The sequence below is a fragment of the Anomaloglossus baeobatrachus genome, chromosome 4 (genome assembly GCF_048569485.1).
Source record: "Anomaloglossus baeobatrachus isolate aAnoBae1 chromosome 4, aAnoBae1.hap1, whole genome shotgun sequence".
In the NCBI taxonomy this organism is placed as follows: Eukaryota; Metazoa; Chordata; class Amphibia; order Anura; family Aromobatidae; genus Anomaloglossus; species Anomaloglossus baeobatrachus.
The window spans coordinates 459,670,268-459,685,598 of record NC_134356.1 but is presented as its reverse complement, the minus strand read 5'-3'; the positions used below and the strand labels follow the sequence as shown (position 1 = coordinate 459,685,598).

General features: G+C 43.7%; 1 protein-coding gene across 1 annotated transcript; it reads left to right on the top strand.

Moving 5' to 3' along the window:
- The first annotated feature begins 13,213 nt into the window (after positions 1 to 13,213).
- LOC142302531 (olfactory receptor 5D18-like) lies at positions 13,214 to 14,163 on the top strand. The gene is given in 2 exon segments (XM_075343624.1): positions 13,214 to 13,406; positions 13,409 to 14,163. Coding segments are annotated over 2 exon segments (948 nt in total).
- The last annotated feature ends 1,168 nt before the right edge of the window (positions 14,164 to 15,331 follow it).

Here is a 15,331-nt window from a genome sequence, read left to right as displayed (position 1 = left end):
ATACCGCGGAGCGCTACGTCATTTTCTTAAAGATTTATTTTTACAGCACTGTGATGTCCAGCAATCAAAATACAGGGAAGCCCATTTTGTTTTTAGTTATTTAAATAAATAATTAAAAAAATATATATGGGCTCCCGCTGCATTTTTTGTATTGCTAGCTAAGGGTAATCTAAGCAGCTACTGGCTGCTAACCCCCAGTGCTTGGTGTTACCTTCACTGGCAATGGAAAATCCAGGGAAGCATTTTTTATTTTTTTTGCCAAAAAACTACAAAAAAAGGACGTGAGCTTCGCCATATTTTTGTATGCTAGCCAGGTATAGCAGGCAGGTGCTGGAAAAGTTGGATACAGCGCCAGAAGATGGCGCTTCTATGAAAATGCCATTTTCTGAGGCGGCTGCAGACTGCAATTCGCAGCAGTGGGGCCCAGAAAGCTCAGGCCAACCTGTGCTGCGGATTACAATCCCCAGCTGCCTAGTTGTACCTGGCTGGACACAAAAATGGGGCGAAGCCTACGTCATTTGTTTTCTAATTATTTCATGAAATTCATGAAATAATAAAAAAAGGGCTTCCCTTTATTTTTGGTTCCCAGCCGGGTACAAATAGGCAACTGGGGGTTGGGGGCAGCCGTACCTGCCGGCTGTACCTGGCTAGCATACAAAAATATGGCGAAGCCCACATAATTTTTTCAGGGGGCAAAAAACTTCTGCATACAGTCCTGGATGGAGTATGCTGAGCCTTGTAGTTCTGCAGCTGCTGTCTGTCTGTATGGAGAAGAGCAGACAGCAGCTGCAGAACTACAAGGCTCAGCATACTCCATCCAGGACTGTATGCAGAAGTTTTTTGCCCACCTAAAAAATGACGTGGGCTTCGCCATATTTTTGTATGCTAGCCAGGTACAGCAGGCAGCCACGGGCTGCCTCCAACCCCCAGTTGCCTATTTGTACCCGGCTGGGAACCAAAAATATAGGGAAGCCCGTTTTTTTTAATTATTTCACTTATTTCATGAAATAATTAAAAAACAAATGACGTGGGCTTCGCCCCATTTTTGTGTCCAGCCAGGTACAACTAGGCAGCTGGGGATTGGAATCCGCAGCACAGGTTAGCCCGAGGTTTCTGAGCGCCTCTGCTGCGAATTGCAGTCCGCAGCTGTCCCAGAAAATGGCGCTCTCATAGAAGCGCCATCATCTGGCGCTGTATCCAACTCTTCCAACAGCCCTGGAGCCGGGTGGCTTGTTGGGTAATCATGAGTTAATACTGGCTTTGTTTTACTAGCCAGTATTAAGCCAGAGATTCTTAATGTCAGGCATGTTTGACCTGGCCATTAAGAATCTCCAATAAAGGGTTAAAAAAAAGACACCACACAGAGAAAAAATACTTTAATAGAAATAAATACACAGAACCATTAGAGACTCCATCTTTATTACCCCCTGTCAGCCCTCCACGATCCATGGTCTTCTGTCTTTCTCGTTCAACAAATGCAGCTCTGCTACATCACTGCTGCATGGGGGAAGACGCTGCTTCCCGTGGAGCTATCACTCCGTGAAAGCTGCACGGGAAGCAGTGTGCAGCCTTCACTCCGTGAGAGATCAGTGCTTCTAGCGGTAACAGCGGTAACGCTGACAGACGCGTTACCATAGCAACGGTGCTCCCGGAGCCGCGGTTAGCGGTGACGTCACCGTTAACTGCGTTGCTATGGCAACGGTGATCTCCATTAATGACCGGCTGTGTCAGCCGGTCCCTAACGGAACGGGGAGTCGACCGTGTGCTAGAGCATGTCGCCGGTACACGGCGATACACAAATGTGCACCGTGTACCGGAGAGATGCACTCGCAGGTCCTACATGACGCGTCATAGTCATGTGACCAGTCTGTAGCCAATGAGATAATAGCCACGTGACTGGTCACATGGCTATTTTAACGTGACGATAGGTCCTGCATCACTGCTGGCAGTGCTGGTCACCGGGAGGATTCAGCGATCATCGGATGGAATAGCGGCAGGAGACAGAGTGCAGGAGGGATCGCGGTGACCGTAAAGTGTTATGGCAATGTTTATTAACTGTTTGTGTACATTTATCATGCATTTTTGTGTTTGTGATTGCCTCCCATTATAGCCTATAGGTTCGAACGTTCGACGAACCGAACTCGAACGAGACCTCCGTTCGGCGAACCGAACTCGAGCCGAACCACAGCCGGTTCGCTCATCTCTACTAAGGAGGCCGAGTTACCAGACAGATTGAACTTGTGAGCTGAGGACACCAGTAGGCCGAGTTACCAGAGGAATCAAACATTTGAGCTAAGGAGGCTGAGTTACCGGAGACGTCTAATGTGTGAGCTGAATAGGCCAGGAGGCTTGCGCCAGACTATGACTGACGGAGGCAGCGGTAATGACACATTGTTGAAGTGAATTAGTCAGTATAGAATGACAACAGACTTATGGCCTAACGGACAAATAGGGCTGAGTCTCTGTTGGTGGTGTTTTTCTGCTCTCCCTTTAGTCCTGATTACTTTGTATATAGGTAATAATTTAAACTTGGAAGAATAATAACAAAATGTTTAATAACAAGAAAAATAAGATATTAACAAGATAATTCAAAATAACAAAGTAAATAACAAAACCCTTCTTCAATGTCCTATAATTAGAGAAAAATACAAAGGCAAATATATGTATACTTATCAATGGTCCTTCATGAGAGAGAGAGATACTAATTTGTACCTCAATATATACCAAAAAGGATCCCCATTCACACCCACATACAACCCACGACTCCTCCCTTGTTCCAGAATCTTTTGTGATACAATGTCCAATCAATTTCCGGTAATATGAGCAATGGCGTATGGTTGCAGTGGTCATCTTCATCCTGCAGATGGCATCCTTGTATTTTGTGTTAAAGTTTTGGGGCCAAAAAGGCCTGAGGCATAACAGCTGGCTCCGAGAAGTCTGATTTAAGATCAAAGGTTTGTATACCACTCAAACAAGGGGTTGCTCACCAATGCACATTTCAATAGGCTAGAAACAGAATTTCCACTTACTGGACACTAATATGTACCTGTCCAAAAGACCACAAACAAGGTATTCCATTCGAGAACACTACAGGAGTTGTGGATCTTCTGAGAGACTAAAGCCACAGTATTCAATTCCAATGGAGATGCAACCTTTTATTCCTTTGACAGAACAAAGGTCAAATCATCAAAGAACACACACAATGGCCTTCCTGCCAGACAGGTTATGAGAATCCAAAACTGTACATAGCTGATTCCTTGGATGTAAAGTCCTGGTAGCTCATAGATACAATATGGAGTCCAGTGATTCCTTGTAATACGTACATTGTCCATGTTGGCTTCCAACAGTCTCTTTGAGGCAGTGACTACCACAAAAGACTGAATGTTTAAGTGATGACAGTGATAACTACCACAATGAATTTGACATACCACAGACAAAGGTTCCAGTGGAAATATCATTTGGTATATTAGTAGGTTAACTTTGTGATTCAGAACTGTCGTAAAAAAATACTGTTTATATCCTATATACCTAAAATTTTAATAATGTTTTGTGAATTAGTTTGACATTTTATGTAATGGATAAACCTTTTGAGATTTCATTTGTGTACAGCTAAATGGTTTGTAGTAAATAAATAATCTCCATCTTCTTTCCCATTAGTTCCATGCACCTGTTTACACTATCATCATCAGCCATGTGCAGTCCGATGACTTTCAACTCTCTGAACGACGTTTCTTTGTTTTGTTTTTGATTGGCTTCTCTTTTTGTGAATCTACCACCATCACCATACATATTTAGCTCCACTAATGATTCGATTTATGCGGGCATCACACGAGACGATATATCGTGCGATATGTCGGTAGGGTCATGTCGTAAGTGACGCACATCCCGGCATCGTTTGATATATCGTAGCGTGTGACAGCTACGAGCGACGGTGAACGAGCAAAAATACTCACCTCATCGTTGTTCGTTGACACGTCGCTCATTTTCAAAAAGTCGTTTCTTCTTCTCTGCACCCGGTTGTTCATCGTACCCGAAGCAACACACATCGCTCCTTATGACACCCCGGGAATGATGAACACAGCTTACCTGCGGAAGGAAGGAGGTGGGTGGGATGTTTACGTCGCGCTCATCTCCACCCCTCCGCTTCTATTGGCCAGTCGCTGTGTGACGTCGCTGTGATGCCGAACGTCCCACCCCCTTCAGGAAGTGGATGTTCGCCACCCACAGCGACGTCGCTCAGCAGGTAAGTGTGTGTGACGGGGGTTTAACGACTTTGTGCGCCACGGGCAACTTATTGCCTATGACGCACAAACGACGGGGGCGGGTGCGATTGCTCGTGCGATCGCACAATTGATCGTCTCGTGTGACGCCCACATTAGGTAGAAGTAACATGTATAGACTTCACTAGAATATAAGGCAGTTGTATATAGAAAAAAAGGTTCCAGGTCTCTTAGGACAATTAGTAAGCTTTTACATAAGACAATAGTACTTGTGGTATTGATAGTCATTGTCAAAACTAAAGTCTTCAGCTGAAGTGAGGGTAATATGACCATTCATGCAGCAATAACCTGTTTCTAGTGGACAATTTATTAAAGTTGTTAAAAAAGCTTTTTTTATGAGGATTAAAAGTTATATGACAGCTGTATGATTGCAACCAATCACAGCCATCGGTGGGCGGGTCTATACCATACAGTAAAATAAATAAATAATTAAAAAACCCGGCGTGTGGTCCCCCCAATTTTGATACCCAGCCAAGATAAAGCTTCACAGCTGAGGGTTGGTATTCTCAGGTTGGGGAGACCCTCGTTTTTGGGAGCCCTCAAGCCTAAAAATATATCAGCCAGCAGCCGCCCGGAATTGCCGCATTCATTAGATGTGACAGTCCCAGAGCTTTACCTCACTCATCCCAAATGCCCTGGTGCGGTGGCATTCAGGATAATAAGAAGTTAATGGCAGCCCATAGCAGCCACTACGTCCTAGGTTAATCATGGCAGGCATCTATGAGATACCCCCCATGGATAATCTGTAAGTGAAAGAAAATAAACACAAACACCAAAAAGTCCTTTATTTGGAATAAGATGCAAAAAGATATCCTCTTTCACCACTTTATTAACCTTCCATACAGTGCTCCAGGTCCGACATAATCCACACAAGGTCCCACGACGGTCCTGACTTTGCTATATCCGAGCCTGGAGAGACTGCAAGCACATCCAATCTCTCCAGGCTCTGGGACACACTGACAAGAAGGCCTCGGCTGCGAGCAGTGACGTTACTCAGTTCATCGGCGGTCATACCCTGGTTCCCACGGTATATCATCTGGTGATCTGAAGCACTCTGGCCTAAAGTGTGGGACCGTGTCCCTCACCCTGCCAGTACTTTAACAGTGACAGTGCTGACACGGAGGTGTGGGCTGCCCCGCACTCCCCAAACGGCATTGTCAGTGTTAAAGTGCGGGGCTTGTCCCGCTTCCCGCCAGCACTTCAACACTGACAATGCCATCCGGGGAGAGCGGTGATCACAGCCCGCCATCTGCTGTGAGGCGGGTGTGTGTAGGCAGCTCCTCTTGCAGTGCACACAGCTCTGCCAGGAGGAGCTATTGAGGGCAGTACATGCTGCAGCAATCGGTGATCACAGCCTGCCATCTCGTTTGAGGCGGGTGTGTGTCGGCAGCGTCTCCGAGCAGTGCCCTGGGAGTGGTACCTGGCGTATGCCTTGTGGTGGTCGCTTAGTTAAGTCCCCCTCCCACTAAATGGTAAGCGCAGGTCCCTCTGTGGTCCAAAGAGTCCACTAATACCACTCACTGCCACTACACCGGCCATGAGCGTTTCAGTTTGGGCAGGCCATGAACTCCGCTGAATCCAACACTCTTTCTCTACCCAGCGCTGTACCAGTAGGTGTCGCTGATGCGGGAACAATAGGAACAGATCCTTTCTGAGGACGTTCAACACCAGTCTGATTAACCTGGGTCTGGTTGGTTCCTCAATATCTGTCTAGCCTGCAGCTCCAGCACCGGCAGAATCCTGGCGCTGTTTTTCTGCCCCTCCACCTTTTGAAAGCAATCTCAAGCAATGCCGAAGGTTTATCAATCAGTGCTTCTTGCACTTTGAACTTTTGCCACAGTTTCCCCTTGGAGCGGGCCAAAGGGGCATTGCTGATGTCATACCTCTGCAAGAAGGCTCTCGGTTGGATCAATCCACTTTGGGAGAAAAGTAATTCAGTCACCTCTAATGTTCTGGTCTTTCTTGAGGCCTTCAGGAAAGTTTTCGATGAACTTGGTCATGTCACCTCTGATGTGTCCTCCCTCCTGCAAATATGTCAAGGGGTACAGACTGTTGGCCAATATGTGGTTCAGTTCTGCACTCTTTCTTCACAGCTCAGCTGGAACAATCAGGGACTGGTGGCTGCCTTTTGGGAAGGCTTATTTGGGAAAATTAAAGATGAACTGTCTGAACTGTCTCAATGCGCTGCGTTGGGTGACCTCAGTTTCTTGGCTACAAGGGTCAACCTTTGCTTCCAAGAGCAATTAATGGAGGTGAAACATGATAAAGGAATTATACATCAGTCTCCCTACAGAAGCTGCTGATGTCCCAGTTTCTGGTTGCCACTCCAGCTCCTGAACACATGGAGGTTGACCATGTCAAGATGTCGGACCAACGTAGAGACTAAAAAACAAACCAAGAAAATCTATAGCCTAGGGTACCTCAAGCAATTAGACCAAAAATTAATACCCATAAAAATAGTAAATTTATTGATAATCTATAAACAGATTATCAATAAATTTACAACGTAGAGACTACCATCAAGCTATGGGACTGTGTTTCTTTTGCGGAGGTGGAGAACACTTTATTCTTGTTGTCCCGTGAGGCTGGAAAAATGTTTGGTCCCTGAGGCTCCAGTAAGGCCTACTGTGGAAGTTGGTGCGGCCTTATTTTCTGGTCCCTAGAAGAAACCCCTCAAGCAGCAGCCATCAAGTTTCTCATCCACTGGCTACCATCTCTGAAGAAAAGATGCAGAAGAGAGCTCCTTCAGGCCTGGAGAAGAAGGGGCAGAAAGAAGGGGATACTCTAGCACCAGCGTCTCTTTAGAGATGCCAACTTACTCACCACCCCAGCTGGGTTGTGTCCTCCTCGTACTCCTCGGCCTTTCATGTGTACTGCTGCCTCCTTCCCCTCCCAAGCCCTGTACATGCGGCACAGGGTTCCCAGGAGTGCACCTTAGACTCACGTGTGTCTGTCTCCAGTGCCTGCCTTCCCATACCTGTCTATCCCTACCATGTCCACCATTGCTGGCCATACCCACCTTTCCAGCCTGCCTCAGTCAACCTGAGTGTACCTCTCTATACTGGAGTTCATCATCTGTCCTGGAGGTTAGCTGCCACAGTCCCAGTCAGTGACCTGGGAGTGGTACCTGGCGTCCGTCTCGCAGTCGGCACTTAGTTAAGCGCCTCCCACTAAAGGGTAAGCCCGGGTCCCCCCTGTGGTCCAGTGGGTCCACAAATCTCGCTTTCACTACACCGGCCGTGAGCGTTACAATGACCATTTTTTGCAATTCTGACCAGTGTCATTTTGACAGGTTATAACTCTGGAATGCTTCAATAGATACCGGTCATTCTGAGCTGGTTTTTGTGACATATTGTGCTTCATGATAGTGGTAAAGTTAGGACAATATTTTTTGCATTTATTTGTGAAAATATTGGAATTTGGCGAAAAGTTTGAAAATTTCGCAATTTTCAAACTTTTAAATGTTTTTCCTAGAAATTCAAGACATATTTCACACAAAATAGTTACTGAATAACATTTCCCACATATCTACTTTACATCAGTGCAATTTTTGAAACATCGTTTTTTTGGGTTAGAAAGTTAGAAGGGTTCAAAGTTTATTATTTTCCAACAAAATTTACAAACCATTTTTTTAGGGGCCACATCACATTTGAAGTTATTTTGAGAGGCCTAGGTGACAGAAAATGCCCAAAACTGACACCATTCTCAAATGTAAAAGCTGAGGACAAAAAGCGGAAACAGGGTCTTACCAGATATTAAAATAGCGGTGTGTAAAAGTTTACACTCACCTTATAAGGTTGTGAAAGTCACAACCACCAAGCAAACATAAAAACTATGACAGCTGCCGCAGCCCCACGTGGAGGGATCTTCAGTGCAGAAGAGAAGAAGTGGGGGTTAATGCCGCGCTGTTGCCAAGAAGGAGAAAAAACAATGTTGATTTAATAATAAAAATGTTTTGTTCCATAGGTCAACGCGTTCCAGGACTCAAGTCCCCTTCTTCAGGAGCAAAAAAGAAATAAAATCAACAATCATTTTTGTTGATTTTTCTTCTTTTTTGGTACTAAAGAAGGGGACTTGAGCCCTGAAATGCGTTGACCTATGAAATAAAACATTTTTATTATTAAATCAACAATTTTATTTCCTCCTTCTTGGCGACAGCGCGGAATTAACCGTCACTTTTCCTCTCCTGTACTGAAGACCATTCTAAACTATGCACACCTCACAACCCACATCCAGGAACTTTATGAACCCTTTAGGTGCTTCACAGAAACCAAAGCAATGTGCTAGGAAAAAAAAAATTACTTTTTTCGACAAATGTGTTACTTTAGCCATAAGATTTTGCATTTTCACAAAGGAAAGAACAGAAAATGTACCATTCAATGTATTGTGTAATTTCTCCTGAGTACACTAATACCTCATATGTGGTGAAAATCAACTGTTTGGGTGTACGGCAGGGCTTGGAATTAAAGGAGCACCATTTGAATTTTTGAAAGCAAAATTAGGTGGAATCATTAGCGCATGCCATGTTGCATTTGGAGACTCTTAAGGTGCTGTTTGTCAGCTAAAGAAATGAGTTTCAGCAGAGCCTGTTGCCGCTTCACCGTGGCAGTGCTGCAGTGCTACTAGCTTGCCACTGATATGGGCGACAATTCAGATATGGAAAATGAGGAGAAGGAGAGGGCGCAGAAACTGATACAGGAGATGTAGGAAACCCTAATGAAGCTAGGGCCAGCAATCTTCGATGCATGTGTGCCATCCCAGGGTGCAATTCGGTCCCAGCTTCCACAAGTTTCAACCAGTTTCAATCAGGGAAATGTAGCATCCCTGGACACAAGTACTTGAACCCTTGTTGATGGTTAAGTGAACATTCCCAGCAACTTCGTTGGTCAGGGCACATGTGATGTTATGGGACACGAGCTTGTGGAAGGCGGGGATGGCACACAGGGAGAAATATTGGCAGCTGGAGATTGAGGCCTGGAGTAGGAACAGCTGAACGTTGTGCTGCGACAAGGAAGTGGATATGGCTGCTGATGGTGTTTGTAAATGTGCAACAATAGCTGAAGGGTGAGAGGCATCCTTTTCCTATGTACTGGACCGAGGATTGGCGAGCATGTAGCACAGGGAAAGAGGCAGTGATGTCACCCATAGACACTGATTGTTTACCCAGGTGTTTGGACCAGCTAGTCCTGTGCTTTGATGACATGTGCCTGATTATGCTGGTTGTGGTATGGCACAGGTGGCAAATAACCATTTTTTACTTGTTTGCACTGTTCTGGTTTCAAGAGTGGTGTTCCGCACCCCCTGCAAGGCAGACAGAATACTAGGTCTCCTGGATAAGTGTATTGGTTGTGCTCTCACAGCAGGCACAGTTTCACCTTGCACATGGCCTCCCCATGTACCATCCGCAACACGTCTAGTTCCTGGGCCTTTACAGCACACTTTCCACATATTAAATTAGGTATGCAACTAAGAGCTGTATTATTAGGGAATAGAATAGATGTACGCCTGGCAAGGGACTTTTGGTTTTATATTGCAGCAGCAAGTACTGTAAGGCAATAATCCCTGCCTATAGGCCTCTAATGTTAAACTATCCTTTCTCCAAAAACTGTTAGTAAACTAAATGCAGCTAAGAGCGGTATTAATGGGGAATAGAATAGAAGTCTTTTGGTTTTATGTTGCAGCATCAAGGACTGTAAGGAAATAATTCCTGCTTACATTCCTCTAATCCTAGCCTATCTCTACTGCAGCAGATCTCCCTACACTGTTTCCAGGATAGAGTGTGTCGAGCGTCGCGTCATCTTTTCTTATATAGGCCCTATAATGTGCTGGCCACTCACAGCAATGCCAGTAGCCAACATGGTTATGGCATTACCGTACCTGACAGGCAATCCCCGCATGTTTAATGGCTAAAAAAAACCAGCCACAAAATATGAGGGGTGGGGAATTAAGCAAGACACTTGAGCACCAGAGATACTTCGAGTATCAAGCGTGCCTGAGACCCCCGATGCTCGATCGAATATCAAGCAGTGGCGAATACGCTTGCTCATCACTACTATTCACGTACACGTGGCACCCCTGAGGCTTCAGTCGCCACAGCATACTGCATCTCACTTAAGGTGCAGTATTCATCCTGGGTAAGGAGGAGTTAATCACTGGTGTTTCCACATTTCACCTTACATACAGTGAATACAGGTGCCTTCTCATTGGGGGCTGGACTAGGGTAGGCTGGGGGGTGGCTATCACGAGGCATGGGACTTTCCCAGTCACTAGGACAACCACCTGGGGGGCGGGCACCACTTGGGGTAGAAGTAGGACCAACCTGGACACAATTTTCAGTCAAATCAAGTCGGGACTACAGTTCTGGCGACACAACACCAATTTCTTCTTTCTTCTCGGTACCTGAGGCTTGGAGCGGGAAGCTCAGCCCAGGTTCCTCACTTCTGAAGGGGCATTCCTTGGGAAAGGACACTTTCAAACATCGGTGGCTACCTCTAACTTATCCGGGATCGGCTGATGGCCATAACGGCAAAGACTGGCACCTCCGGGCAACCCACGGACAGTGAGTAAAGACCTGGAACCGTAACTACTGTGTCCGCTCTTCATTGCCAACGCCAGTGCCCCGCGCTTTGGTGCCAATGGCCACTACTACCTCAATCATCCTCCCTAGGGCCTAGCTTCACTTGTGGAAAGCTGAACTATCCCAGCTGCGACACCACTTGCCCCAGAGGACAGCGACCACAGCGGCAGCTAATCCCTGGCCGCACACCACAGGTGGCATCACGAGACAACATCCTCAACCCCTCATCATCCCATCCATCCCTTTTTGTGGATACCTCGGGGTCATGAAACCGGGCAGGGTGACCCGTGACATTCCCTGACCCTTCACCGGCCCAGTAGCGAGTATCCCCCCCAGGCCCCGTGGGGTGCTCCATAAACATATCTTCTTTAGATACTAAACTGCCCCTTGAGCATTGTTCTACAGTGGATCTTTGACATTGAAGTCTGCTAAAATTATTGGAATTCATGCCTAGTTTATCAACGTGCCATGTCTTCTCCTTTAGAATGATCCACAGCAATTTTTTGAAATGCCACTTTTAAAACTTCACTGGTACCATTTGATTTTTACTCTTAAATCCAAAAAGCTGTGTAAAATATAAATTTCATATAATTATTCATAATGAAAGGTTCAATATGCTTAATTCCCTTTACACATATATTCTCTGTGGATTAATTAATCGTAGGTAACAGAATAAATTTAGCTCAAATCACTTTAAGCAAAAGTGTATTTAAATCAGCATACAATGGCTGCTCTTCATTTTACATCAGATTGTATTGTGTGATGATGAGACTTTCAAGTGACAGTAAGTAATACACGTTCATGACTACAGTAACATCAGAAAAAGATTGAATTTCTTTTTAAATGCTGAAAAATACAAATGAACGCATAGTTATGGAAATTCATTTTATCTACAAGTATGTTATGGTTGTGTTTAGCTGTTAAGTTTCAATGAGAATTCAGTGAAATGTTTTTGCAGCCAAACTAAAGCAAAGTTAATTAGTAGCTTATCACAAGTTTCTTTTTTTGCTTGCCTTTTTTCTTTCTTTTTTTTTTTTATAGGTGAAGCAGTTTATTGTGATCCTGTAAAAAATGACTTTTTGGCTTAAATTAAGTTATATGATTTGAGAGGATATGAAAGTTCAAACAGCAGGTACCGTAAGAGTAAGAATGGATGTACTTTACTAATTGTTAAGAGATAAGTTGAATGTTTAACACATGATTGATATTTAAGTGCTGTGTTACCAAATACTTTTTAAGGTGCTCATACACCATAGAAAGTAGGCAGCTGACAGTTTACATAGTACAGTATACATGTATTTTTAATGGGGTATAAGATGCTGATCGTCTGTATGAACAAAGGATCAAGCACGAAATCTGCTTTTGGGTCAAGGCCATGTCATACACATTGGATAGCTGGTTTTCAAAAGTGTATAGGCAACTTAAAAATAAATAGGTGAAGACAGAAGATAGTATGGGAAACGCTAAATATATGATCAAGTCAAGGGAAAGAACGGAAATCTCTCGAATCCAGTTGAAAAATAGTTTATAAATGTATGAGTGTGTTTGAAAGCCTGGAAAGTGACAGGTTTCTTAGCCGAAAAGGACTGAGGATGACCAGTTGTTCATTAACATCATGGGCGTATGGATTGCTTTGTGAAGAGTAAAGGGGTTGTTCACTAATTTGACATTGATGGCCTACCCTTAAGATAGGTCATCAATGTCTGATCAGCTGGGGCCCGACACTTCGCACCCCCACCGATCAGCTGTTCTCGGTCCCGGCGGCAGCAGTTGGCAGCTGGAAATGCTCAGATCCAGCGCTGATTTGTCTTCTAATAGCAGTGGCTGGGTACTGCACATCCGCCTCCTATTGATTAGAATGGGATGCGTATGTGCAGCACTCGGCTGTGGCCACTATCAGAAAATGGAGCAGCGCTGAAACTGAGCATTTCCGGCTGCCTGCTGCCGCTGCCAAGACCAAGAACAGCTGATAGGTGGGGGTGCAAAGTGCCGGACCCCAGCCGATCAGACATTGATGGCCTATGCAATGGATAGGCCATCACTGTCAAAATAGTGGACAACCTCTTTAATGTAAAGTAGGGATAAACTAACTTGGACAAAGCTTGGAAGATTATGGCTTAGATTTTAAATTCTACCTTGAGCTAGAACTATGTTACCTTATTATTGGATTGACCATTTATTTTTTGAGGGAGGTGGTGAGGTTTCTCATTCTTTTGTAGGATAGCCCTGCTGTTATAGAACCTACGCTTATCAGTTACATTGAAATTCCTGTATTGTAAACATGAATAAGAAAATATGAATAATGTATCTATTGCACATTATATATGTTTTGCAGAAATTTCTTAAATAAATCTCAATGGGAATTTCTGAAGAGAACAACCACTCCTTAATATATGAGTTTATCCTTATTGGCTTTTCTGATAGACCTTATCCAGATATGTGCTTATTTTTTGTGTTTTTAATGATTTATATTGTTTCTCTTTTGGGAAACAGTGGTCTCATTTTTGTTGTCTGTAACAATATTAGGTTCCACACGTCCATGTACTTTTTTTGAGCAATCTCTCTGTTATAGACCTTGTGTATGCTTCTGACATTGCTCCAAAGATGCTTGTAGGCCTGTATTTCAGTAAGACTTCTATTTCTTATTTTGGATGTGCTATACAACTGTTCGCTTTCTGTGCTCTCGGGAGTACTGAATGTATCCTTTTTGCTGTTATGGCTTATGACCGGTACGTAGCAATTTGTAACCCACTGAATTATAATCTGATAATGCAGCAGAAGACATGCCTGGGATTACTGCTCGGAGCTTATAGTACTGGATTACTTCATTCTCTGATAGAGACTTGCTGTACGTTCCATCTCTCTTTTTGCTCATCGAATGTCCTCCATCATTTTGTGTGTGATTTCCCTCCATTATTAAGTATCTCCTGTACAGACACCACAATTAATGAACTCATTCTGTTCTTTTTTTCTTCTTTTGTCACTGTACCATCCATTGTTGTCATTCTTGGATCATATGTGTCCATTTTTACCACAATTCTAAAAATAAGAGCTCCAGAAGGAAGGCAAAAGGCCTATTCTACATGTGCCTCTCATATCATAGCAGTGACATTACTGTATAGCACAGTTCTTTTTGTGTATCTTAGTCCAAAATCTCCATCATCTAGAAATAATGTAAATATGGCAACTGTGTTTTACACCGTGGTACTACCTATGTTAAATCCATTAATTTATAGCTTGAGAAACAAAGAAATTAAATTAGCAATAACAGAATCATTCCACAGCGTGGTTTGCAGTAGATCATAATTAGTGATAAGGCTTCTTTTGTAATAAAGATTTATTAAATTGTTCACGTTAAAATGGGATGCCAATCAGATTTACAAAAGGCCATATGGAGGTACAAAGTGGACAAGTAGAAAACAATACAAATGAAAAATAGTAATTTCTTGATAAAAAATTGATGACTTTGCATAAAATCATCTGAACTTGGCCTAATATTGCTGCACAAACATTTCAGGATTAAAAGGAGCTGTATATACCGTGAGCATGCTGTAATCACTCCTCAGCACATTGGCAGTGTCTCTGCAGCAAGGAACTGAGCCTGAACACATGTTTTATTACCTTATTTTTCAAACTATAAGACACACCGGACAATAAGACACACCAAGGTTTTAGAAGAGGAAGAGGAAAATAAGAAACAAAAAATTGAAAGCAAAAAATGTGGTCATTGTGCACTGTTATGGGGGGATCTGCTGCTGACACTGTTATGAGAGTAATGTCCTCCAATTCTGTACTAATGTCCTCATCATGGGCCCCTTCCAGGTACTGTATATATGTTCCCCATCCTGGTGTATATGTCCTCCATTGTGGTATTTACGATACCCATCATTGTCTCATTCTGGTAGATATGCCTCCATCTTGGGCCCCTTCCAGGTATATATGTCCCCCATCCTGGTATATATGTTTCCTATCCTTGTCCCATCCTAGTATATATGTCCCTAATCCTGGTATATATGATTCCCATCATGATATATATGATCCCCATCGTGGACCCATCCTGGTATTTATGTCCTCATCATGCCTCACAAATAAAAAAGAAAATAAACAATTCTACTCCCCTTCCTTCCACTCCCCGATGCATGGCATCCTCTTCTGATACTGGCAATTGACTTTGGCGTGTAAGCGATGAGCAGCACATGACGTCACTGCCATGTGTCCCTAATTACATGTTGATGTCAGCTACCTGACTATTCGCTGCTTTCCATGCCCTTAACTATGGGTATGGTGAGCAGTGAATATTCATTCTCTTTAAAGAAAACCTGTCATCAGGGTTATGTATATTATACTAAAGGCATTGCCATAATGGCGCTGGTATACTTATTTAATAAAAATTTCATTGAAGAAATCCATAGCCTAGTTTTTATAAAACCTTCATTATAAATTGTTGTCTCCATGCATCGTTGTGGGACTGTTG